The sequence below is a fragment of the Ranitomeya imitator genome, chromosome 1 (assembly GCF_032444005.1).
Source record: "Ranitomeya imitator isolate aRanImi1 chromosome 1, aRanImi1.pri, whole genome shotgun sequence".
Taxonomy (NCBI): domain Eukaryota; kingdom Metazoa; phylum Chordata; class Amphibia; order Anura; family Dendrobatidae; genus Ranitomeya; species Ranitomeya imitator.
The window spans coordinates 1124061539-1124086323 of record NC_091282.1 but is presented as its reverse complement, the minus strand read 5'-3'; the positions used below and the strand labels follow the sequence as shown (position 1 = coordinate 1124086323).

General features: G+C 45.1%; 1 protein-coding gene across 3 annotated transcripts in view; it reads left to right on the top strand.

The window, feature by feature from the left end:
- The window catches only part of CEP135 (centrosomal protein 135), a 153469-nt gene that overhangs the window by 55318 nt on the left and 73366 nt on the right, over window positions 1-24785 (top strand). For all 3 annotated transcript variants that reach the window (XM_069744448.1, XM_069744449.1, XM_069744450.1), the window contains exons 8-12: window positions 10770-10985; window positions 11386-11451; window positions 11932-12082; window positions 12252-12475; window positions 21025-21180. In XM_069744448.1, coding sequence (XP_069600549.1) covers window positions 10770-10985; window positions 11386-11451; window positions 11932-12082; window positions 12252-12475; window positions 21025-21180 — 813 coding nt within the window. The remainder of the gene's footprint in view (window positions 1-10769; window positions 10986-11385; window positions 11452-11931; window positions 12083-12251; window positions 12476-21024; window positions 21181-24785) is intronic.

Sequence of the window (24785 nt, the reverse complement as noted above, 5' to 3'; positions counted from 1 at the left end):
TCTCCGGGGCCAGCGTCTGGTAAGTCGCCCTTCCCGTGGGCTGTGGGTCTCTCTGGAGCAGGGGGGAGCGCGGCGGCATCTGGGGGGCGCCGATCGGATCGTAGCTGGCCGGCCTCGGCGTTCCACGAGAGCTGCAGCGCTGACAGGAAGCGCTGTAAGCTGTGGTGACGTCGGGGGGCGGAGCCAGCGACGTCTTCCGGATCGGTGAGCTCCTGCGCATGCGCGGGGGCTCCAAGATGGCGGCGCCCACCGGAGATCATGCCGCAATCCCTCCGGAGCGATGATTGATTCCCCACAGCTGCGGGGGGGCGGGAAAATTAAACAAGCAAGCTGGGCAAGGTGCGCTGACCGAAGGAGGGGCCTTATAAGGCGGCTCCAGCAGCATGTTCCCGGGTTCTGGCTCCAATTTACTGAAAATGGATTCAGATCAGGATCAGCAGGTTGTGCTGCTGGAACAAGCATCCCAGAAACCCAAGGAGAAGGAACATGAAAAAAGGAGCGATGGTTCGGGCCGCAGAAGCTCCTCCAGACAGGGGTCTGGAGGGTCAGTCAAAAAGGATCCCCCTCGTGCTTCGGTATTTCTGGGTGTGAGCAGCCACTGGTAAGTGATCTTCGAGAAAGTTCACTTAGTGACTAGTCTCCCCTCATGTGTTTTATGCAGGGAAGGAAAAACGTCAGTAAGGCGAAGCATAGGGAATGTGCCATCTGCGGGGTTCCCTTGCCTGACTCACACCCTAAAAAACTATGTGACCCCTGTATCCAGCAGACGGTGAGGTTCTGGAAGGAGGGGAGGGGGTATAGCATGTAGATTTTACACTCTAGTCTACCTTACTTATCCCCGTAGGTAGCCGAAGAATCCTCCTCTATTACGGCCAGTCTCAAGGAGATGATTAGAATGGAGGTTAAAGAGTCCTTTAAAAACCTTTCACAGTCAGGAGGTTCTAGGCAGAGAACTGAGTGGGCATCTGATTCGTCTGTGGAAAAGGACAAGTCCGAAGAATCAGACAATTCAGCAGCATCATCCTCCTCTTCGGAAGAAGACGCTGCTCGGTTTTGCCTACCCCTAGAAAGGATAGACAAATTGGTAAAGGCGGTCAGAGGCACAATGGGTATATCGGAACCCAAGCCTCAACTATCCAAAGAACAAATGATGTTCAGTGGATTGGAGCAAAAGAAGCGCAGAGTGTTTCCTTTAAATGAGAAAATACAAGATCTTATTAATAGGGAATGGAGGAAACCTGAGAGAAAAGGCTCCTTACCACCTGCGCAAAAACGCCGATACCCTTTTGATGACCCAGCAGTAGGTAACTGGGAGAAAGCACCCAAGCTGGATGCAGCAATTGCCAAGGTAGCTAAACGATCTTCTCTCCCATTTGAAGATATGGGAACACTTAAAGACCCCCTGGATAGGAAAGTGGATACCTTCCTGAAGGGAACCTGGGAGATGGCAGCTGGCTCCTTAAGACCTGCGGTAGCTTCAACCTGCACGGCAAGGTCAATGATGGTCTGGCTGGACCAGTTGGAGACCCAATTAAAACAAGGGGCCTCTAGAGAGTCCATTCTCTCAGCATTACCTGTAATCCAGGAGGGGGCGGCTTTTTTATCAGACGCCTCAATTGACTCCGTAAAGTTGGCAGCTAGAGCAGCAGGACTTTCTAATGCTGCAAGGAGAGCCCTATGGCTGAAATGCTGGCCGGGGGATATGCAGGCAAAAGCGAAGCTCTGCGCTATCCCTTGTAAAGGCGAATATTTATTTGGGCCTACCCTGGATGAACTCCTGGAGAAAGCAGGAGATGATAAGAAAAAGTTTCCCAACCTGTTCAATCCATACCGTCGTCCCTTCAACAAAAGAAGGTTCAACCGGGGAGGAAAGCGAGCTTTTTCACCAGGGAGAGATCGTCCCAGATGGGAGGATAGGCGAAAGCGAGGTACAGGTCTCATGTTTCGCCGTAACCAGACGGAAAATAAAAAACAAGACCAATGACTGGCAATTCCAGTGGGAGGGAGACTATTGCATTTCTCGGCAGAGTGGTCGAAAATCACAAACAGCGTTTGGATAAAAGACACTGTTTCCCATGGTCTCAAGCTGGAATTTGTTCATATTCCACAGGACAAATTTAGGTTAACACCCTGGCGCTCATCTCCCACTGAACAATTCGCCCTAGAAGAGGAAGTGAGGACTCTTTGTTCCAAAAATGTTTTGGTAGAAGTGCCGTATTCTCAGGCAGGGGAAGGGTTTTACTCTCCCCTGTTCCTAATCCAGAAGCCTGATAAATCTTACAGGACCATTATAAATCTTAAGGGTCTCAATAAGTTTTTGGTGAAACATACCTTCAAAATGGAGTCCATCAATTCGGCAATAAAAATGCTTTTCAACAACTGTTTCATGGTAGTAGTGGATTTGAAAGATGCCTACTATCATGTACCCATTCATGCTGATTTCCAACGATACCTGAGGGTAGCGATACTAATGGGGGGTAGGATTCGACATTTTCAATTCAGAGCGCTCCCCTTTGGGATCACCTCGGCACCTAGGGTGTTTACTAAAATAATTGCGGAAGTTATGGCGCATTTAAGAGAGTCAAATATCCTTATAGTCCCCTACTTAGACGATTTCCTCATTGTAGGTAACTCGGTAGATCATTGTCTGTCACAATGGGAGATTGCTAAAACCAAACTAGAACGGTTGGGTTGGATCATAAACTTTGAAAAATCTAAATTACAGCCCCTAAATGTTCAAAAATTCCTGGGATTAATGTTGAATTCAGTGACACAGCAGTGTCTCCTCCCTATAGAGAAAATGGACCAAATTCAGAGTTTTGTATTAAGAGCAATCAATACACCTTCCATGACACTTAGGCAAGCAATGTCTCTACTTGGGTCACTCACATCTTGCATCCCAGCAGTTAAGTGGGCTCAGTTCCACACCAGGTCCCTACAAAATGAAGTCCTGTTCCATGACAGAGCCTTAGGAGGCGCATTGAATGGAAAATTGACATTGAGGCCGATAACATTGAATTCCCTTAGATGGTGGCTAGATAAACAAAATTTATCAGCAGGGGTTCCCTGGATGATAGATGTCACCCACGTGATAACCACGGATGCCAGCTCTTCAGGGTGGGGAGCCTATATGGGGGACATGGTGGTCCAGGGACAGTGGGAACCCTTCACAACATTTTCATCAAATCAAAGAGAGTTGTTGGCGGTTGAACTGGCTGTTAAAAAATTCCTCGTATATCTGCAGGGCCAGCACGTCAGAATTCTGTCGGACAACAGAGTGGCGGTCGCTTACATAAACCGGCAAGGGGGAACTCGTTCCGAAACTTTAATGCGGATCACGGATCGGTTGTTCCAGGTGGCAGAGCTCAATTTTCTATCTTTGACAGCTCTTCACATCAAAGGAAAAGAAAATGTGGCAGCAGATTTCCTCAGCCGAAATGTGTTAAAACAGGGAGAGTGGTCTCTCAACGAGGACATTTTCAACCTTGTCGTCCGCAGATGGGGTCAACCAGTGGTGGATCTATTCGCCACCAGAAACAACAGAAAAGTAAAACTTTTTTGCTCCCTAAATCCCAGGGAGAATCCCCTGGCGGTAGACGCGTTTCTCATAAAATGGGATTTTCCACTAGCCTATGCTTTCCCACCACTGAACCTGATACCTCTAGTGGTGAGGAAAATCAGGGAGGATCGAGCGAAAGTCATCCTTATCGCCCCCTTTTGGCCCAGAAGAACCTGGTTTGCCTGGCTCAAGACATTGTCTGTAGCGGTCCCCTGGGTACTGCCAGAGATCCCGAACTTGCTTTCGCAGGGACCGATCTCCCATCCACAAGTGACGGGGCTCCATTTGACGGCATGGTGTTTGAACGGTCACTATTAGTGGGAAAAGGCTTCTCTCCAAACTTGGTGGAGACGCTCCTAAAGAGTAGAAAGCAAATAACTACGAAAATCTACTCTAGGACTTGGAGAAAGTTCTTGTCTTGTTCAAAGTTTAATATCCAAGACGGGGTGCCAGTACAACAAATCCTAGAGTTCCTACAGAAGGGGTTCGAGTTGAAACTCTCTCCTAGTACCCTTAGGGTACAGGTCTCAGCTTTAGGTGCCCTGTTTTCCTGTAATATAGCGAATAACTACTGGATAGCGAGGTTTATGAAGGCAGTTAGTAGATCTACACCACTGCATAAAGACAGAACAGTTCCATGGGATTTAAATTTAGTTCTGTCCTCTCTAACTAAACCCCCCTTTGAACCTCTGCAGGAGGCCTCGATCAAAATGTTGACACTTAAGACAGCCTTCCTGATCGCCATAACCTCAGCTCGCAGGATAGGGGATATACAGGCACTTTCCAGAGCTCCTCCATACACTGAAATCTTGTCAGACAGAGTAGTCCTTAGACCAGACCCAGCATATCTGCCAAAGGTGGCGACACGGTTCCATAGATCACAGGAGATAGTTTTACCATCCTTTATTCCTAACCCCTCTAATCCTAAAGAGCAGGAGCTTCATACGTTAGACGTCAGGAGATCTCTTCTTCAGTATATTTCAGCTACTGATAATTGGAAGAAGGATGGGGCACTGCTTCTTTCCTTCCAAGGTCCAAAGAAAGGATTTAGAGTATCGAAATATTTACTGGCTAAATGGATTAGGGAAACTATCTCTCTAGCTTATACAGCAGGTGGGGGGCCAGCTCCGCAGAACCTAAAGGCACATTCCACCCGGGCCATGGCGTCATCCTGGGCAGAAAGATCTGGAGTGTCAGTGGAGCAGATATGTAAGGCGGCCACATGGTCATCCCCTTCCACTTTCTTTAAACACTATCGGTTGGATTTGGGGTCCTCCTCTGATCTTTCCTTTGGGTTAAGGGTGCTACAATCTATAGTCCCTCCCTAAGGTAGCTTACATCTCTGTAAATCTCTCGTGTGCTGTCATGGGAGTCCGAATAAAGCATTAAGCTACTTACTGGTAGCGGCATTTTTCGGAGGCCCATGACAGCACCCTTAGTTCCCTCCCTATTCACGTGGGGGTAGCACTTCCTGATATGTATATAGCGTAATATGTAAATCTCACGTATGGTGTCTTATTACAATAATGGGTTATTTTGTTTCAAATGTATATAATGTATATATTGTATATTTGTGTACCACTAACCGCGGCAGTCCTCTCAGGCTCTGAAATACAACTGATGCATGGGGAGAGGTGCCGCCCTTTTGTATCTGTAGGTTTCCTGTTCCTTAAGGGCGGATCCCCTCTCTCGTGTGCTGTCATGGGCCTCCGAAAAATGCCGCTACCAGTAAGTAGCTTAATGCTTTTACAAAACTGCAAGGTCAAAGCCTGATATTAAATAGCCCAGGAAGCCCCCCACTGTTCCTGGCTGTATAAGCTTTCAGAAGGGCAGAAGGAATCCATGGTCGCTTTCGTATCAGAGAGACCTCAATTAAGTCCTTTTGGATTGACAAATGGGGAATCTGAACATCTGAAGGAAGCTGTCAGCAAAAGGTACTGGGGTGCTGCTCTTACCAGATCTAAACAGTGTAAGGATTTCTCTGCTTGATCAGAAGGGAAAGGACAGAGGAAAGGAAGAATGATCTCTTCATTATGGTGGAAGGAAGAACCCACATTGAATGAAGGCTCCAGACACAAAATCATATTGTTCAGCTGAAGAACGAGAAAAAGGGAGCTTCAGGACAAAGTCACAAGGTCTTATACTCGCCTGATAGACGTGATCAGTAACACCATCTTCCATGGAAGCCGAAACTGGGAAATGCTATGGATTGGTTCAAAAGGAGGACACACTGTAATACTTTAAATAACAGGTTAAGATCTTAGGGATCCAGACTTTATTCTAAGTGCCAGAATAAATACATCTTAATCATCATAACACAACTTGCTCAGCATTTTCAACCTGAATGCATTGAACAAGCCCAAAGAAAAAAGGTGATCATATCCTCGTGTGATTTTCTAAATAGTCTCATCCTTATCATATGTTAAAAACAATATATTTTCACACATAACCTCATTAATTAAATTGAGGAAAAAGATGTTAAATTGCAAACAATTTTTATTGATTAAAATATAAATCTTAATGATAAATTATTAAAAATATAATATAAAAAATTCAAGCATAGGGAACAAAAAACGGAAATGCGCTGACACTGATCTGTCTAGAGGAATAGCTATGTTAACAGGTATATTTGTTACACTAAAAAGGCAAATGCATAAGTGAGTCTATTGTCTATTGGGGTCATTCCATATCAAGTGATCCAAATATGAATTTTTTTTACCTGACGTCTTTAGATTTTTTTTTTCTAAGAAGTAAAACTTAATTACAAATTAAGTTTAGATTTTTTCTCTTCATCAGTTAATATTTTACAGATTTCTAAAGTTTTGAAAATGCGTAAATTTTGGCCTGGTATGGCTTTACATTTTTTATCATATCTTGGGCTAGAATTAAGATAAAGGTGGGAGAGGCATCATTTTTTCTCAGAACGGTTCTGGCTTACATTTGATATGTCACAAGAATATGTTTCTTTATATTTTGTTTTGGAGAAATCAAATTCAAAATTTTGATGCGCAATTGTGAAAAAAACGTATGTTTTAAACTTGTGAAAACATGCATGTGTGTTACTTGTATTCTTGTTTATATTTGTACAGGGAGACAACTTGGGACCGATCAAATTTTTTTTTTTTTTTTTTTAAGCCTTGAATCATTTGATTTTACGTATGTGAGTTTCTTCCTTTTTTCTTTTCAAATGACAACTTATTGAATTCAACATTTATATGCAACAATAAAGAAACACAAAAAACAAATACCCTACGTGCCAGAATAAATACATCTTAATCATCATACCACAACTTGCTCAGCATTTTCAACCTGAATGCATCGAACAAGCCAAAAGAAAAAAGGTGAAAATCAAGTGTGATTTTCTAAATAGTCTCATCCTTATCATATGTTAAAAACAAGATTAAAAGAACCAATATTTTTACCACCCATTTATACTTGTAACAATTGTTTTTCTATTATATCACTAAACATGTCATTTATGAAGTGTTTAAAGGGAACCTGTCACCCCGAAAATCGCAGGTGAGGTAAGCCCACCGGCATCAGGGGCTTATCTACAGCATTCTGTAAGGCTACGTTCACATTGGCGTTCCGCCAATGTGCGTCGCTGTTGCGCCGGCGACGCAGCGGCGACGCGCCCCTATGTTTAACATAGCGGACGCGTGCCTCGTTTTGGTGGCGTTTTTCGCCATGTGCGTCGTTTCCGACGCTAGCGTCGGACGCAAGGAAACGCTACATGTAGCATTTTCTGTGCGTCCGATTTTCGTCGGAAAACGACGCACGCGTCGCAAAACGCGCGCGTTTTTGCGCGCGTTTGCGTGCGTTTTAGCGTGCGTCGCGCGTTGCGTCGCTGACGCACGGCGGCGCAACGCTAATGTGAACGTAGCCTAATGCTGTAGATAAGCCCCTGATGTTACCTGAAAGAGGAGAAAAAGACGTTATATTAGGTAACCTTCACACTAGCGTTACGCTAGTTTGCGTCGGGCGACGCAGCGGCGACGCATGCGTCATGCGCCCCTATATTTAACATGGGAGACGCATGCGTTTTTTTTGTTGCGTTGTGCGACGCATGCGTCTTTTTTGCCGCAAGCGTCGGACCAAGAAAACGCAACAAGTTGCATTTTTCTTGCGTCCGAATTTCGGCAAAAAACGACGCATGCGTCGCAAAACACAGCGTTTTTGCGTGCGTTTTGCCGCGTTTTTGCGTGCGTTGTGCATTGCGTCGCCGACGCAGCGGCGCACAACGCTAGTGTGAACGTAGCCTTATACTCACCCAGGGGCGGTCCCGCTGCTGGTCAGGTCGGATGGACGTCTCCGGTCCGCTGCGGTGCCTCCCATCTTCATTACAAGACGTCCTCTTCTGATCTTCAGCCACGGCTCCGGCGCAGGCGTACTTTGCTATGCCCTGTTGAGGGCAGACAAAGTACTGCAGTGCGCAGGCGCCGGAAAGGTCAGAGGCCCGGCGCCTGCGCACTGCAGTACTTTGTCTGCCCTCAACAAGGCAGAGCAAAGTACGCCTGCGCCGGAGCCGTGGCTGAAGATCAGAAGAGGACTTCTTGTAATGAAGATGGGAGGCACCGCAGCGGACCAGAGACGCCCATCCGACCTGACCAGCAGCGGGACCGCCCCTGGGTGAGTATAATATAACGTCTTTTTCTCCTCTTTCAGGTAACGTCGGGGGCTTATCTACAGCATTACAGAATGCTGCAGATAAGCCACTGATGCCGGTGGGCTTACCTCACCCGCGATTTTCGGGGTGACAGGTTCCCTTTAAGAAGAATAGTCCAGGAGTTAAATCCTCGTTTTATAAAATATGAACTAATCAAACAATTAATAGTAGGTTTTTACACTGGCCTTTTATCATCAATATGTCCCTTCTAGTGGGTGAAATGTCATCTTGTTCATAAGCGCTTACTAGCAATGGCCATTTCCTTTTGTGCGGCCTGTCATGGTGCTCGGCTCCACCTGAGTCAATATCTGATTTTTGTAACTTTTACAATGTCTGGTTTTCTTGGATACACAAAGGACGGCGCTGGACCAGAAGCTGCAAAAAAGTCCTTTCTACTAATTCATTTTCACAATCTTTGGAGAGAACAGTAGCCACTGGTGCGATCATATTCACAGGTCACATCACCAGTTATGTCATCCATTGCCGATCTTGTGCCGCCTTCTACCACGTCATGGTCGTCACTGTCTTTGCTGAATGAAAAAACCCTTGTTTTTATTTCTGTGTCACTACATGGGATGACAGTGCGGTATTGCCGAGTCCCCTCTCTGCTTCCTGTAACCGATGTTTTCACAACCTCTCCTCCTCCTCGTAGTCCTGGTTTGGACAATACATGAGCTGGATGTTAAGAATAGTTTTCTCCCTCCATTTGAGGAGTTGCCTGGGTGGTAAGATTTGGTGTGAATATGGCCTCTGGAGGCTGGAGCTGCCGGCCGGTCATCTGCTCTGCATTCACTGTCTGCCCCTGACAAAGCTTTCTCCTCTGTCCTCTCCTGCTTCTAATACTCTGTAACATAATAAAATAATACAGTAATATCTAAAAATCATGGATTATTTGGTAAATATATAGACCCCACACTTAGACCACAGGCTGAACAGATCTCAATTCGAGATTTTCTAATTGACACTGTAATAGTTTTATTTTTTAAAATATGATCCCATTAGGATCCCAGCTTGTATTTTGGTACAGATGTGGCTAAGAGCATAGCAGGCACATGTGTAGTTTTTGAAAGTTTGAAATTAAACGTTTTTTTTTTTTTTGGAAATGCGTTTTAAAATTTTGCGTTTGCATGGGTGAAATATTATCAAAGATACTCTTGTGACATATCTGTTGAAAGCCTGTACAGTTCTGAGTAGAATGGTGTTTATTTGGTTTCTCTCTCTTTTTTCTAGCCTGAGTTATGAGGAGAAATGTAAAGGCAGGCAACACTGAAATTCGCACTTTTTCCGAACTTTGAAAATCAATTTAAAAAAAAAAAAAAGATATCTAGAATTTTTTTTTCTTCGCATTTTGCATTCTCTGACATAGTATTACCAAATAACAAAATCTCAAAAGAATTAAAAATGTAGAGGTAAAAAGCATTGGTTCACTTGACATGGAATGACCCTAATATGTCATTGGGGCCGAGAGAGACTAATTCTAATAATCAAAGTGCAAGTGCATATTGGAAACCTAGAAATATTTTGGCCTAAATGACATAGACTCTGAGGACACAACAATCATTTATACATTTTTCGGTACATGATCAATGTTGGATAAAAATTATGAATCAAGGTATAGAGAGCAGAAAATATAGAGAGTTTGTATAAAACAAAGTGTATGCGAGAGGGGTTTCCCCAAACCCCGTGGGTAAATTACTTACTAAAGTGACCCGGGCTTTTCCTTAGTGCATTGCGCATTCCTACCCCGACGATGCCGTTTCGCCAATAGCTTCTTCAAAAATAAGAAGCTATTCCTCTAGACAGATCAGTGGCAACGCATTTTTGTTTTTTGTAAGTATAAGGCTATGTGCACACGTCAGGATTTCTTGCAGAAATTTCCTGAGCAAAACCTGACATTTTCTGCAAGAAATCCGCATGCGGTTTTTTTTTTGCGGATTTTTTTTTTTCACGGAGATTTCCCAATGCAATAATATAGTGGGAAATCTGCAAAAAATCTGCATAATTAATGAACATGCTGCGTTTTTTACCACGATGTGCACAAAAATTGCAGAATGCATTCTAAATGATGGGATGCATATGTATGCGTTTTTTATGCGTTTTTATCGCGTTTGTATAGCAAAAAAACATAAAAAATTTGAAACGTGTGCACACAGCCTAATGCTAGGAGCATGGAACTCAGATCAGTGGCACCACTCCAGCTCTGTAGTAAAGAAGAACGCTGAAGTGGCTCCTTAAATGCTATTTATCTGCAGATCACCTCTGTATTTGCGGGCCGATGGCATTTTTGGAAGTTACAGTAGCAAAAAGATATGCAGGAGCCTATTCCAGCAACTATGTTAGTAGTCTGAAGAGGTGGCTGGGGACTCACTGGGCTCTGGTCTGTGGCTGCTGGACCACGGTCTATTTGTCTAATTTGTAATAATACAGCAGAAAGCTGGCTGCTAGTTGTAATACTCTGTGTACGCCAACCACATGGGGCCGCAGCCTGGTCTTGATAATGAAAAACAGTTGGAACTTATAAATGCTTTGCGTGCGTTTTATTAGATCGAATACCTCCAGCAAGCAAACCGTGACCTTGAAAATCGTGCACAAGAGCTGCTAGAAACCAGACAAAATGTCACCAGTGAGGTGGTAAATCTGAGTACCAAAAATGAAGAACTGTGTCAAGAGCTACTGGAGATAGACCAGATGGCCCAGCAGCTGGAGAGGGACAAGGAGCGGGTACTGGTGACTGCTGATGCCGAAATTGAAGAGGCAAAAGTAAGTGGTGTTGCAAGGCGTCACTTTATTTATGTTCCATTAGTTCCCTCTTTAATAACAGAATTATGGAGTTTATGTCAATAAAACAGTTTATATTAGTTATATATCAATGAAATAATTTAATTCCCAGCTCTGCTGTCCCAAGAGTCATTACTAGTTTCCCATAGTCATTAATCAGGTTGCTGGTTTACTTTTCTCCAGACCAAATCCCCTTTGAAATGAGCTGGAATCTGAATAATTTCTACCTAATACTAATAATTTTGCAGTCATAGAAAAAAAAACACTGCATCATATTCACTGTGCTGGACAATTATGGCATTGGAGGATATTTTCAGTAACACTCTATTGTTTGTGAATACTTAGAAATTTTACTTTCTAACTGAATTTTCCCTCGTTCTAGAGTGAAATAAAAAGACTTCACATTGAAATCACTAAACTAGAAAGCATCTTATCGCAGTATAAGTCGGTAAGTCATCTTCACAATGGCCGCATGCGACTACAAGAACAGAACAATTTTTCTTACTCAGAGAAGGAAAACGGACATTTTACAATAAAGAAATGTTATTGTCACTTAAGATTAAATCTTTCCATTCACTCGTGGGTATTTCCTGACCCACTGTCCAGTGCTATTACGTGTCTAACCCTCCCTGTGCTGTAAAACTGGAACACATGATGTGCTCCTCTGGCGGACATTTTTTGTCTGTTAAATCCCTGATGGATCTTTAAGGCCACCATACATATTAGTTGTCGAACAATTTCAGCTATGTTCCAGCAGGGTTTGAGAACTTCCGGCTGCCACTAGAAACAGCTAGTTGTCAGGGGTACTGGTTGTTGCACCTCTACAGATTATATATTGATGGCCTATCCAGATGATGGGTCATGAATAAAAAGTAGTTGCCCACCCCTTTAATGAAATTGGTTTGTAAGCATATTGTTTTCTTTTTAGGATCTAAGCAATTGTGAATTTGAAAAGAATAAACTAGCTGATGAGTTTGAGACCAGAAAGGATGAAAACCGCAAATTAGAGTCGCTGCTGAACCACGCGGAGAATGAAAAGCAGCGGCTTTCAAGTAAACTTGAGACACAGATGGTTACAGGTGAATATTGGGAGAAGTTGCTTCTCTTAGCCAATCAGGGTTTGTTCTTACATAGCCTTAGGTTTACATGGTGCATGGTCCCATAATTGGTGCCCACCATTTAATCACAGAGATTTGCCTGTTTGCATTAAAGTATTAAATATATTATTCTGCTTCAATTTCTTTTCAGAACGGGAACTGGTGCTCGAGATTGAAAGGATGCGGACACAGCATGGCATTTTGCGATCTGATCGTTCACCGTCTCGATTGGATTCCTTTGTTAAATCTTTGGAGGAAGAAAGAAACCATTACAGAATAGAGATGGAGAAATTGGAGCGAGCCCTTAATCTAAAATCCAGCACCCGGAATATTTCCATACAGGAAACCAGCAGAACACCAAATTCCCCAGAAAAGGTGCACTCCTGTTCATTGTAGTGAACACTTAAAGGGAACCTATCAGCAGGTTTAGAGAGCAGCTTGATGTAGGCAAATAGAAACTGAATCCAACAATGTTTTACTGAGGTTACTGGGTGCCGTCATTCTCACACAATCAGAGCTTTTAGATTTAGCAATGAAGCAGAGCTGAGGCAGCTAACCCCGCCCCCACCAGGCTCTGTATATACAATGTCCATAGACAGTGAGCTGCCTATCACAGAAGGGGGCGTGTCTGACTAGCATGCATGTGCTGCTTTGGCCAGCAATGATAAGCTGCTTTTGCTAAAACAAGCAAGCAAACAAGACCCTGGTACTTGATAAGAGACGCATCGCTGAAATCTGTCTTTTAACCCTTCCCTCATGCTGTCTAATGATTACATCTCAAAAACTTGCTGCAGATTCCCTTTAAAGGCACTAATTTATGAAAATGATCATATCTGAATTTATTTTTCCAATCCGATGGTTATTGTAGTAATTGACACGATGCGTAAATGTGTTATCAGCTGATACCACCAGCTGCTGTAGTGAAATCTGCTCACAATGTCCTTGGCCGGGTTTTCATTTACGATTTCTGCAGCTTACATTCAGTCTTAAATTACACAGTGATTTCCAAATTACTTCAATAGTAATACTTAATTCATGCTCATTTATCTTAGTGAGCTGTCACTTAATAATTATTATTATACATTTTTATAACGCCATTTATTCCATGGTGCTTTACATGTCAACGGGGCAAATATAGACAAGTACAATAAACGGGAGTAAAACAAGGCATACACAAGTACAGGAGGAGAGAGGACACTGCCCGCGAGGGCTCACAGTCTACAGGGGATGGGTGAGGATACACTAGGAGAGGGTAGAGCTGGTCATGTGGCAGTTCAGTAGACTGGGGATCACTGCAGGTTGTAGGCTTGTCGGAAGAGGTGGGTCTTCAGGTTCCTTTTGAAGGTTTCCTTTGTAGGCGAGAGCCTGATGTGTTGGGGTAGAGCGTTCCAGAGTATGGGGGAAGCACAGGAGAAGTCTTGGATGCGGTTGTGGGAGGAAGAGATGAGAGAGGAGTAGAGAAGGAGATCATGAGATGATCGAAGGTTGCGTGTAGGTAGGTAACGGGAGACCATGTCACAGACGTATGGAGGAGTCAGGTTGTGAATGACTTTGTATGTCATTGTTAGTGTTTTGAACTGTAGCCTCTGGGCAATAGGAAGCCAGTGAAGGGCCAGTCAGAGAGGAGAGGCTGGGGAGTAATGGGGAGACAGGTGGATTAGTCGGGCAGAAGAATGTAGGATGGATTGGAGTGGTGCCAGAGTGCTAGAGGGGAGGCCAGAGAGTAGGATTTTGCAGTAGTCGAGGCAGGAGATAAGGGCATGTACTAGTGTTTTTGTGGTTTCATGGTCAAGGAATGCACGGATCCGGGAAATGTTTTTGAGTTGGAATCGGCAGGAGGAGGCAAGGGCTTGGATATGTTGCTTGAAAGAGAGGGTAGAGTCAAGGATCACCCCGAGGCACCCCGGTGCTCCAGCATCAGCGGCTACAAACGATGTGGAGCACTGCAGCTCATTACATTGCTTAAAGGGACTCTGTCACCTGAATTTGGAGGGAACAATTTTCAGCCATAGAGACGGGGTTTTCGGGTGTTTGATTCACCCTTTCCTTACCCGCTGGCTGCATGCTGGCTGCAATATTGGATTGAAGTTCATTCTCTGTCTTTCATAGTACACGCCTGCGCAAGGCAAGATTGCCTGGGGAATAAAGTGCAGTGCTCGGCCCCTGCCATTAAATAATGTTTGGGGCTGCAGAGCGCCTCTGCATATATTGCTTGAGCAGATTTTGCCTGATCTTTTAATGATGAGTTGAGATAAGGATAAGTTATCAATTGATAGAGGTAGTCATTTCAGAATATATTAATGACATATCTGTTAGATCAGTCATCACTGTCAGCTATGAGTATCCGGCACCACTGATCCTCTATTACAAGCCCTGCTGGCAGTCCCATTTAACACATGGAGTGGCGCAGCACTGTGATGACAAGTTCTCCAGCACAGCGCCTAGTCTTGTGCCCAGGAGCTGTTCTGCACTGAATCATAAGCGGCTAGACCATAACGTAAACTTGTGTCGAAGGTCATGAAGGGGTTAAACATTTCCTGTATGAACCGAGATTTTCAGCCCATTTTCTTGGGCTGAAAGTCCCCCTCTCGGCTTATACTCGAGTCCTACCCAGGGGTCGACAGGGGAGGGGGAGGGGGGCTGTCTAATTATACTCACCTACTCCTGGTGTGGTCCCTGCAGGTCCCCTGCTCCCTGGCGCCCCAGCTTCTTGCTGTACTGAGCGGTCACATGGTACCGCTCATTACAGTAATGAATATGCGGCTCCACCTCCCATAGGGGTGGAGCCGCATATTCATTACTGTAATGAGCTGTAAAGGTGACCGCTCAGTACAGTTAGAAGCTGCAGTGCCGGGGAAGCAGGGACACCGGGCCAGGAGCAGGTGAGTATAATGGGGAGGGCGCGGTGACATAGTTAGTGCATGCCCTCTACCTGAACGTCCGTGCAGAAGATGCTGAAGACGGAGCGGCGCCAGAACGAGGAGCAGGTGAATATTGGAAGTGCCGGGGGCCTGAGCGGCGGAGAGGTGAGTGTGATTTTTTTTTTTTTGATTTTTTTTTTTTATTGCATTAACAGCAAATGTGTCTGTATGGAGCATCTATGGGGCCATAACGTTTGTGCAGCACTATATGGGGCAAGTGTCTGTATGGGGCCATAACGTTTGTGCAGCGTTATATGGGGCAAGTGTCTGTATGGGGCCATAATTAACGTTTGTGGAGCATTACGGTATATGGGGCAAGTGTCTGTATGGAGCATCTTATGGGGCCATAACGTTTGTGCAGCATTATATGGGGCAAATGTCTGTATGGAGCATCTTATGGGGCCATAACGTTTGTGCAGCATTATATGGGGCAAATATCTTTATGAAGCATCTTATGGGGCTATAATCAGCATTTGTGCAGCATTATATTTGGCAAATGTGTCTATGGAGCATCTTATGGGGCCATTATTAACTTTTATGCGGGATTATATGGGGCATATTTTAATATGGGGCATCATAAACTTTATGGAGCATTATATGGGGCTCCTGATTCAATATGGATATTCAAAAACACTTAACCTGCTGATGTCTCAATTAATTTTACTTTTATTGGTATCTATTTTTACTTTTGACATTTTCGAGTAGCTGCTGCATTTCCCACCCTAGGCTTATACTCGAGTCATTATGTTTTCCCAGTTTTTTGTGGCAAAATTAGGGGGGTCGGCTTATACTCGAGTATATACGGTAAATCACTTTATTTAGTATACCACCTATTGGTAAATAGGAGACCCTTATATCCTATAAGAGCATATGTGTACCAAAGGTATATATAACAATAAACTTCTGTTTGTAAAGTGCATATCAAAGGATCGAGTATGTTAGGGAGTATAATGCATTTGATGATAGTAAGGGGCTCCCCTTGCTGAAGTGACTGCGAAACGTGCGTCGGGCTTAGATGGTCTGGTAAATATCGTCTTATAATGGTCAAATGCCTTATGCTCCCTATACATCAACCTTACCCTGAAGACACAAAAGCGCACAGAGAGGTAAAAAAATACTCTGTTGTAAAAAAGTCACAGTAAATAAGCAAGAACTAGTCAAAAAATGAAAAAATACAGGGTATTTAGTTAATACGTTTTTTTTCAAAAAAGGTATGTTAAGCTGCTCCAATCGCCAAGGTATACCCATAATAGAGCAGTCCTATCTAATGTATATAATCCCTATCTGATGTATTTTAAAACCTGATCATCTGTATAGTACCTGTATGAGCAGGGTTCAGAGAGAAAATATCCATGTGGAACTTGCAGGATGGAACAGCTACAATGCAAATGACCCACGGAGGAGTGGTGGACTCCCCAGTCATGTAGAAACAAGAGAACAATTATAGAACCAAAAACACATGGGCTACTTGCACAGTGAACAAGTCTGTAGAAACCTGTTCACACCACCAAAGAACTTGAAGACACAAAAGCGCACAGAGAGGTCAAAAAATACTCTGTTGTAAAAAAGTCACAGTAAATAAGCAAGTGCTAGTCAAAAAATGAAAACAGGTTTCTACAGACTTGTTCACTGTGCAAGTAGCCCATGTGTTTTTGGTTTTATCAACCTTACCCTGTCTTGTGACATGCACTTTGCAAACATGAGCTTATTTTTCTTTAACCTTTGGTATTATACTTATATATACGGTAGTTTTGCTGGAAAAGATTCAGTATAATTTTTATTTTAATAATTGAGATCTGTGCTATTTGTATGTACATGAGTCTCATGGGCTATTAATTGAAAGCTACAGTGGGTACGGAAAGTATTCAGACCCCTTTAAATTTTTCACTCTTTTTTAACCCCTTCACCCCAAAGCCTGTTTTCACCTAAGTGACAGGGCCAATTTTTACAATTCTGACCACTGTCACTTTATGAGGTCATAACTCTGAAACGCTTCAACGGATCCTGGTGATTCTGACACTGTTTTCTCGTGACATATTGTACTTCATGATAGTGGTGAAACTTCTTCGATATGACTTGCATTTATTTGTGAAAAAAACAAAAATTTGTCGGAAATTATGAAAATTTAGCAATTTTCAAACTCTTAGTTTTTATGCCCTTAAATTAGAGAGTTATATCACATAATATAGTGAATAAACAACATTTCCCACATGTCTGCTTTACATCAGCACAATTTTGGAAACATAATTTTTTTTTGTTAGGACGTTATAAGGGTTAAAAGTTGACCAGCGATTTCTCATTTTTGCAACAAAATTTTGCAAAACCATTTTTTTAAGGACCACCTCACACTTGAAGTGACTTTGAGGGGTCTATATGACAGAAAATGCCCAAAAGTGACACCATTCTAAAAACTGCACCCCTCAAGGTACTCAAAACCACATTCAAAAAGTTTATTAACCCTTCAGGTGCTTCACAGGAATTTTTTGAATGTTTAAAAAAATTGAACATTTAACTTTTTTTTCACAATTTTTACTTCAGGTCCAATTTGTTTCATTTTACCAAGGGTAACAGGAGAAATTGGACCACAAAAGTCGTTGTACAATTTGTCCTGAGTACGCCGATACCCCATATGTGGGGGTAAACCACTGTTTGGGCACATGGCAGAGCTCGGAAGGGAAGGAGCGCCATTTGACTTTTCAATGCAAGATTTGCTGGAATTGAGATCGGAGCCCATGTCACGATTGGAGAGCCCCTGATGTGCCTAAACAGTGGAAACCCCCAATTATAACTGAAACCCTAACCCCAACCCTAACCCTAGCCCTAACCCTAGCACTAATGGGAAAATGAAAATAAATACATTTTTTTACATTTTATTATTTTTCCCTAACTAAGGGGGTGATGAAGGGGGGTTTAATTTACTTTTATAGCGTTTTTTTGGCGGATTTTTATGATTGGCAGCTGTCACACACTAAGACGCTTTTTATTGCAAAAAATAGTTTTTGCATCACCACATTTTGAGAGCTATAATTTATCCATATTTTGGCCCACAGAGTCATGTGAGATCTTGTTTTTTGCGGGACGAGTTGACGTTTTTATTGGTAACCTTTTCGGGCAGATGACATTTTTTGATCGCTTTTTATTCCGATTTTTGGGAGGCGGAATGAACAAAAACCAGCTATTCCTGAATTTCTTTTAGGGGGGGCGTTTATACCGTTCCACGTGTGGTAAAATGGATAAAGCAGTTTTATTCTTCGGGTCAGTACGATTACAGCGATACCTCATTTATGTAATTTTTTTTATCTTTTGGCGCTTTTACACAATAAAAACTATTTTATATAAAAAAATAATTGTTTTTGCATCGCATTATTCTGAGAGCTGTAACTTTTTTATTTTTCTGCTGATGATGCTGTATGGCGGCTTTTTTTTTGCGGGACAAGATGACGTTTTCAGCGGTACCATGGTAATTTATATCCGTCGTTTTGATCACGTGTTATTCCACTTTTTGTTCGCCTGTATGATAATAAAGCGTTGTTATTTGCCTTGTTTTTTTTTTTTTTTTGCGCGGTGTTCACTGAAGGGGTTAACTAGTGGGATAGTTTCATAGAGCGGGTCGTTACGGACGCGGCGATACCAAATATGTGTACATTTATTGTTTTTTTTTGGTTTTTTTTACATAAATAAATGGATTTATTGGGAAATGTTTTTTTTTTTTATTTGGGGATTTTTTTTTTTTTTACTTTCTAACATTGTCCCAGGGTGGGACATCTCTGTATTAGATCAGATCGTTGATCTGACACTGTGCATAGCACAGTGTCAGTTCAACGATCTGACAGGCAGCTTAGCTGGCATCCAGCGCCTGCTCTCAGCAGGCGCCGGCTAGCCAGGTCACTTCATGACCCGGAAGGAGTCCGGCGGCCATCTTGGATCCGGGGACTCCTTCCGGGTCACCGGAGCAACGCGATCTCATTGCGTTGCTCCGGTGGGAGAGCGCAGGGAGCCCCCGTCCCTGCGCGATCCCCCTCTATGCCGCTGTCACTACTGACAGCGGCATCAGAGGGGTTAAATGCCCGCGATCGGCGATAGCGCCGATCGTGGGCATTGCTGCGGGCTGTCAGCGGTCATATACAGCTGACACCCGCACCCGATCACCGCGGCGCTCAGCGCGAGACCGCGGTGATCGGTGCGCCGTACTAGTACTGCTGCTGGCACAAATGCAGTGCCGGCAGCGCAGTACTAGTACGGCGCATGTCACGAAGGGGTTAATAAATTTGCAAAAATTACTACATTACTGTTTTTTTTTCCAGTCAAGATGGGGTGCAGAGTGTACATATGAGAAAAAAATGAACTTTTTAGAATTTACCGAATGGCTGCAATGAAACAATTTTGAACCTGCCCTACCCTCTCCTAGTGTTTCATCACCCATCCCCTGCAGACTGTGAGCCCTTGCAGGCAGGGTCCTCCCTCCTTATGTACCCGTGTGCCTTATCTGCTCATGTTTAATGTATTTGTCTATATTTGCCTTGTATTCACATGTAAAGCGCCATGGAATAAATGGCGCTATAAAAATGTATAATAATAATAAAAAAGGGGTATGAATACCTTCCGTACCCACTGTATGTCTGCATGTACAGTCACACAGGGAAGATTATCCGTCACTAGTAGGACCGCCCACTGGACTAATAGCATACAAATACCAGGGATTTCAAAGAATAAAATATAAGTTCCTCTGAAACTTTCCCACAAAAATGTATAATAATCTGACCATCTCCTCCTGCTGTATAACCTGCCTGCAGATTACCGTATTTTTCGGACTATAAGACGCACCGGACCATAAGGCGCACCCCAAATTTGGGGTGAAAATTGCAGAAAAAAAGTTTTTTTTATAAGATGGGGGTCCATCTTATTGTCCGAATTTACAGTATCTTACCTGAGGGCTGGCAGTGGCAGAGCAGGGTCACAGGAGGCAAGGTGTCGGCAGAGGTGGGGTGATGCTGGGATGAGGAGGTGCTGGGATGAGGAGGTGCTGGGATGAGGAGGTGCTGGGATGAGGAGGTGCTGGGATGAGGAGGTGCTGGGATCAGGAGGTGCTGGGATCAGGAGGTGCTGTGAGAGGGGTCCCAGGCTTACCGTGCAGGCAATGCAGGCTTACCGTGGCGGCAGAGGTGCGGTGGCAGAGGTGCAGCGGCAGAGGAGGTGCTGTGAGAGGGGTCCCTTTCCCCGGTATGGTGATGCAGCAGCCCGGTAAGCAGCAGAGCTGGGTGAATCCTGTTGTTATCGGTGGGGGCGGCCATCTTCCTGAGGCCGCGCATGTGCAAATGAAGCGCTCTGCTTCCCGGGGCTTCAGGAAAATGGCCGCGGGAGGCCGCGCGTGCGCAGATAGAGATCGCGGCGGCCATTTTCCTGAAGCCCCGGTAAGCAGAGCGCTCCATCTGCGCACGTGCGGCCTCAGGAAAATGGCCGCCACCACCGATAACAACAGGATTCACCCGGCTCTGCTGCTTACCGGGCTGCTGCATCACCTCACCGAAGAAAGGGACCCCACTTAACTGCGCCTCCTCTGCCGCCGCACCTCTGCCACCGCACCTCTGCCGCCACGGTAAGCCTGCATTGTGACTATTAGACGCACCCCCCATTTTCCCCCCTTTTTTGGGGGGGAAAAAGTGCGTCTTGTAGTCCGAAAAATACGGTAGATTCCTTTTTCATCTGTGTATACTGCATAGGCAGAAAGCTGTGGTGGAGGTGGGATTATAGAGAGCTCATTAATATAGAGGACTACATGGCGGCAGGTTTACTAGTCCTCTAGTGATAATCTCCTGCTGATGAAACAGTGATTTTGTTAAAACTACATTATGCTGCTTAGAGTAGGTGGCAAAAAATTTGGTGACCGATTCCCTATTAAGATATTTCATATTGTGATAACTTAAAGTTATTCATATAGAATTAATCTATATTTTATAATATACACGTGTCCTGTTTATAAAAATGCTGTTTTCTGCTGTTCAGGACTCGGGATCCAATGCACACGTTAAGCGTTTGACTAGAGAGAGAGACGACCTCCAGAACATGCTGGATCGGTTTGAAAATCACATGATTGAGATCCAGACCAATGTGAAAGTGCTAACGATGGAGAGAGACAAGTTCCGGATCCTTTATGAGCAGGTATAGTTGGGATAAAGCTGTCTCTTGTTTACTTTTTTTTTTTGCTAGTTTATTGTGCTTTCATTGTACAATGGTAGTTTTCAGTGCACTCTTATCAGCTTATGTAACCTGATATATCTAGTTTGGCTGATAACATGGATATGCAGTCTGCTGTATGTAGCCATGAGTGCACTGCTACACCCTGTTATGTGTATACAGCAGGCGTCGGTCATTAGTGAGGAGCAGTGCACTCTCCACATAGTTACAAGGGACTCATAATCTGATTGCGCTCGCACTGTATTCTTTATAGTAAGTAGCGGGTTTTTTTTTTTTTTTTTTAATTTGTGCATAGATTGAATATTAAAGATGGTCTCTGCTTTGACCAGTCTTTACTTGTTTGAGCAATCATTTGACATTAGTGTGATCGGACTGTGTCTTCTGCTGGGATGCCAGCAATCAGCTGATATCTGTGATGAAGAAAGTGTTACTTGGTGCCCATTCATATCCAAGGGACGTCCTGAGTACTGCTGGACAGCGCAGGTCCTACAGAGGGAGAAAATGCTCTTTGTAGCCGCTCAGGACTCTGGCCAAAAGATTTGGAACGGATGTCACCCCAGCCCCATATTAACTTAGAATTCCCCACTCGGGAGTAGTAAAAGAGGGATTTTTGGTACTCACCGTAAAATCTCTTTCTTGGAGCCTTCATCGGGGGACACCGATAACCGTGGGTGTATGCTGCTGCTGCTAGGAGGCTGACACTATGCAAAAAAGGAAAAGAACAATAGTCCCCCCCGGCAGTATACACCCACCGACAGGCACTAAGCACCTCAATTGGTGAAAAAAGCAGTAGGAGAAACAACCATAACTGAGAACACATGAGTACCAACTCAATCAGGACTTGTAGGCCCAAACACGGTACCAAGAACAAATAACCAGGGAGGGTGCTGTGTCCCCCAATGAAGGCTCCAAGAAAGAGATTTTATGGTGAGCACCAAAAATCCCTCTTTCTTTCTCTTCATTGGGGGACACAGATAACCGTGGGAAGTCCAAAAGCAGTCCCGGAAAAGGATGGGTAGAAAGGAAGCGAGAAAAGGGCTCAGGTCGGCCAGTGTGCGACCGCCGCCTGCAGTACCTTCCTACCAAAACCTGCATCTGACGAGGTCTGGGTATGAACCCCGTAGAACCTCGTGAACGTATGTAAAGACGACAAGGTGGCAGCCTTGCAAACCTGCAAAGCGGAGGCCTCGTGACGAACAGCCCAGGAAGCACCGACGGCTCTGGTGGAGTGGGCCTGTACCCCAGGAGGGGGCAGTGTCTCTTGAGCACAGTAGGATTCCGTTATAGCAGAACGAATCCAGCGAGAAATAGTGAATTTGGACGCTTGAAGGCCTTTCCGGCGACCCTCAGCAATGACAAACAGAGAGTCGGATTTGCAAAAATGGGCAGTTCTAGAAAGATAGATCCGAACGGCCCTGACAACGTCAAGCTTGTGAAGAGACTTCTCCAAAGGGTGAACAGGAGAAGGGCAAAAAGGAAGAATGATATCCTCATTGATGTGGAAAGTGGAAACCACCTTGGGAAGAAATTCGGGGACCAGTCTTAGAACGACCTTGTCCTGATGAAGAATCAGGAAGGGGGAGCGGCAGGATAATGCTGCCAACTCGGAAACTCTTCCAGTTGAAGTGATGGCAATGAGGAAGGCCACCTTCCAGGAAAGAAAGGAAAAAGCGACGTCCTGAAGCGGTTCAAAAGGAACGGTCTGAAGGGCACTGAGAACCAAATTGAGTTCCCAAGGTTAAAGCGGAGGACGAAAAGGAGGAGAAAGATGAGCAACTCCATGCAGAAAAGTCTTCACTTGAGAGACAGAAGCCAAGTTCCTTTGGAAAAGAATGGACAAAGCGGAAACTTGACCCTTTAGGGTACTGAGGGACAAACCCGAGTCGAAACCCGACTGCAGGAAGCCCAGAAAGTCCGGAAGGGAAAAAGTCATGTCAAAGACGTTGTGTGTGTCGCACCACCGGAAGAAGGCCTTCCAGTACCTGTGGTAAATGCGAGAAGAAGCTGGCTTCCTGGCTCTGATCATGGTCTGTATGACCTGATGAGAAAAACCAGACTCCCTCAGAACCTCGGCCCCAAAAGCCACGCCGTTAAATGCAGGGACTGAGAACTCTGTTGGAAGAGTGGGCTGAGCGGTCTGGGAGTCTCCAAGGGGTATCCGCGAGCATGTTGACCAGCTCCGCGTACCAGGGGTGCCTTGGCCAGTCTGGAGCTATGAGTATGACCGGAATCCCCTCTAACTTTATCTTTTTTACTATCATTGGGATGAAGGGAAGTGGGGGAAACAGGTAAGGAAACTGAAACTGCGACTATGGGATTACCAGGGCGTTGTGGCTGATGGCCAGAGGGTCCCGGGATCTGGTGACAAACTGAGGAACCTTGTGGTTCATCCGAGACACCATGAGGTCGACGTCTGGGGTGCCCCAACGAAGACAAATCTGGTCGAATACTGAGGGATGGAGAGACCACTCTCCCGCCGCCAGGCCCTGGCGGCTGAGGAAGTCGGCTGCCCAATTTTCGACGCCCGGAATGTGGACAGCTGAAATGACCGGAACGTGACGTTCCGCCCAATGAAGTATCCTTGCTGCCTCTGCCATTACCTGACTGCTGCGCGTCCCGCCCACCACGGCCGTGGTGTTGTCTGACTGGATGCGGACGGGACAACTGGCCAGGAGTGATTGCCAGTGGAGTAGGGCAAGGAAGATTGCTCTGATCTCCAGTGAGTTGATAGGAAGAAGAGCCTCCTGGTGGGTCCAGCGACCCTGCGCTGAGATGTCGGAAGACCGCTCCCCAACCGAGCAGGCTGGCATCTGTGGTGATGACCTGCCACAGAAGCAAAAGGAAAGACCTTCCTCTGAGGAGCGATGAAGACCGGGTCCACCAGGTCAGTGACTGCTGAACCTGCCGAGGCAGACGAACGGGGCGGTCCAGTGAGGTCATGGATCTGTTCCAAGTGGAGAGAAGAAACAGTTGGAGGAAACGTGTGTGGAATTGGGCAAAGGGAACGGCCTCCATGGAAGCAACCATCTTTCCCAGGACTGCCATGCAGAAGCGAGCGAGGAGCTGGGTGTTTGAGAGATCGGGCTGCCTTGCGGAGACCGGAGAACTTGTCCAGTGGGAGGAAGACCCGAGCCAAGTTCGTGTCGAATTCCATGCCCAGGAAGGACAGATGCTGGCAGGGAATCAGAGAGGACTTGTCCCGGTTGATGATCCACCCGAGGCGAGTCAGAGTGTCCAGAGAGATCTGGAGGCTTCGCGCAGTCTCGATGAGAAGAACCCCTGATCAAAAGATCGTCAAGGTAGGGGATGATGAGTATCCCCCTGGAACGAAGGATGGCCATGACCGCCACCATGATCTTGGTGAAGACCCTGGGGGCCGACGCCAGGCCGAATGGGAGGGCCGTGAATTGGTAGTGCTCTTCCTGGATAGCAAACCGAAGGTACCTCTGGTGCCGTACGCAGATAGGAACATGAAGGTACGCATCCTGAATATCCACCGAACACGGGAACTCCCCGGGCTCCATGGCGATAATCACAGACCGCAAGGACTCCATCCTGAAGTGGCGGAG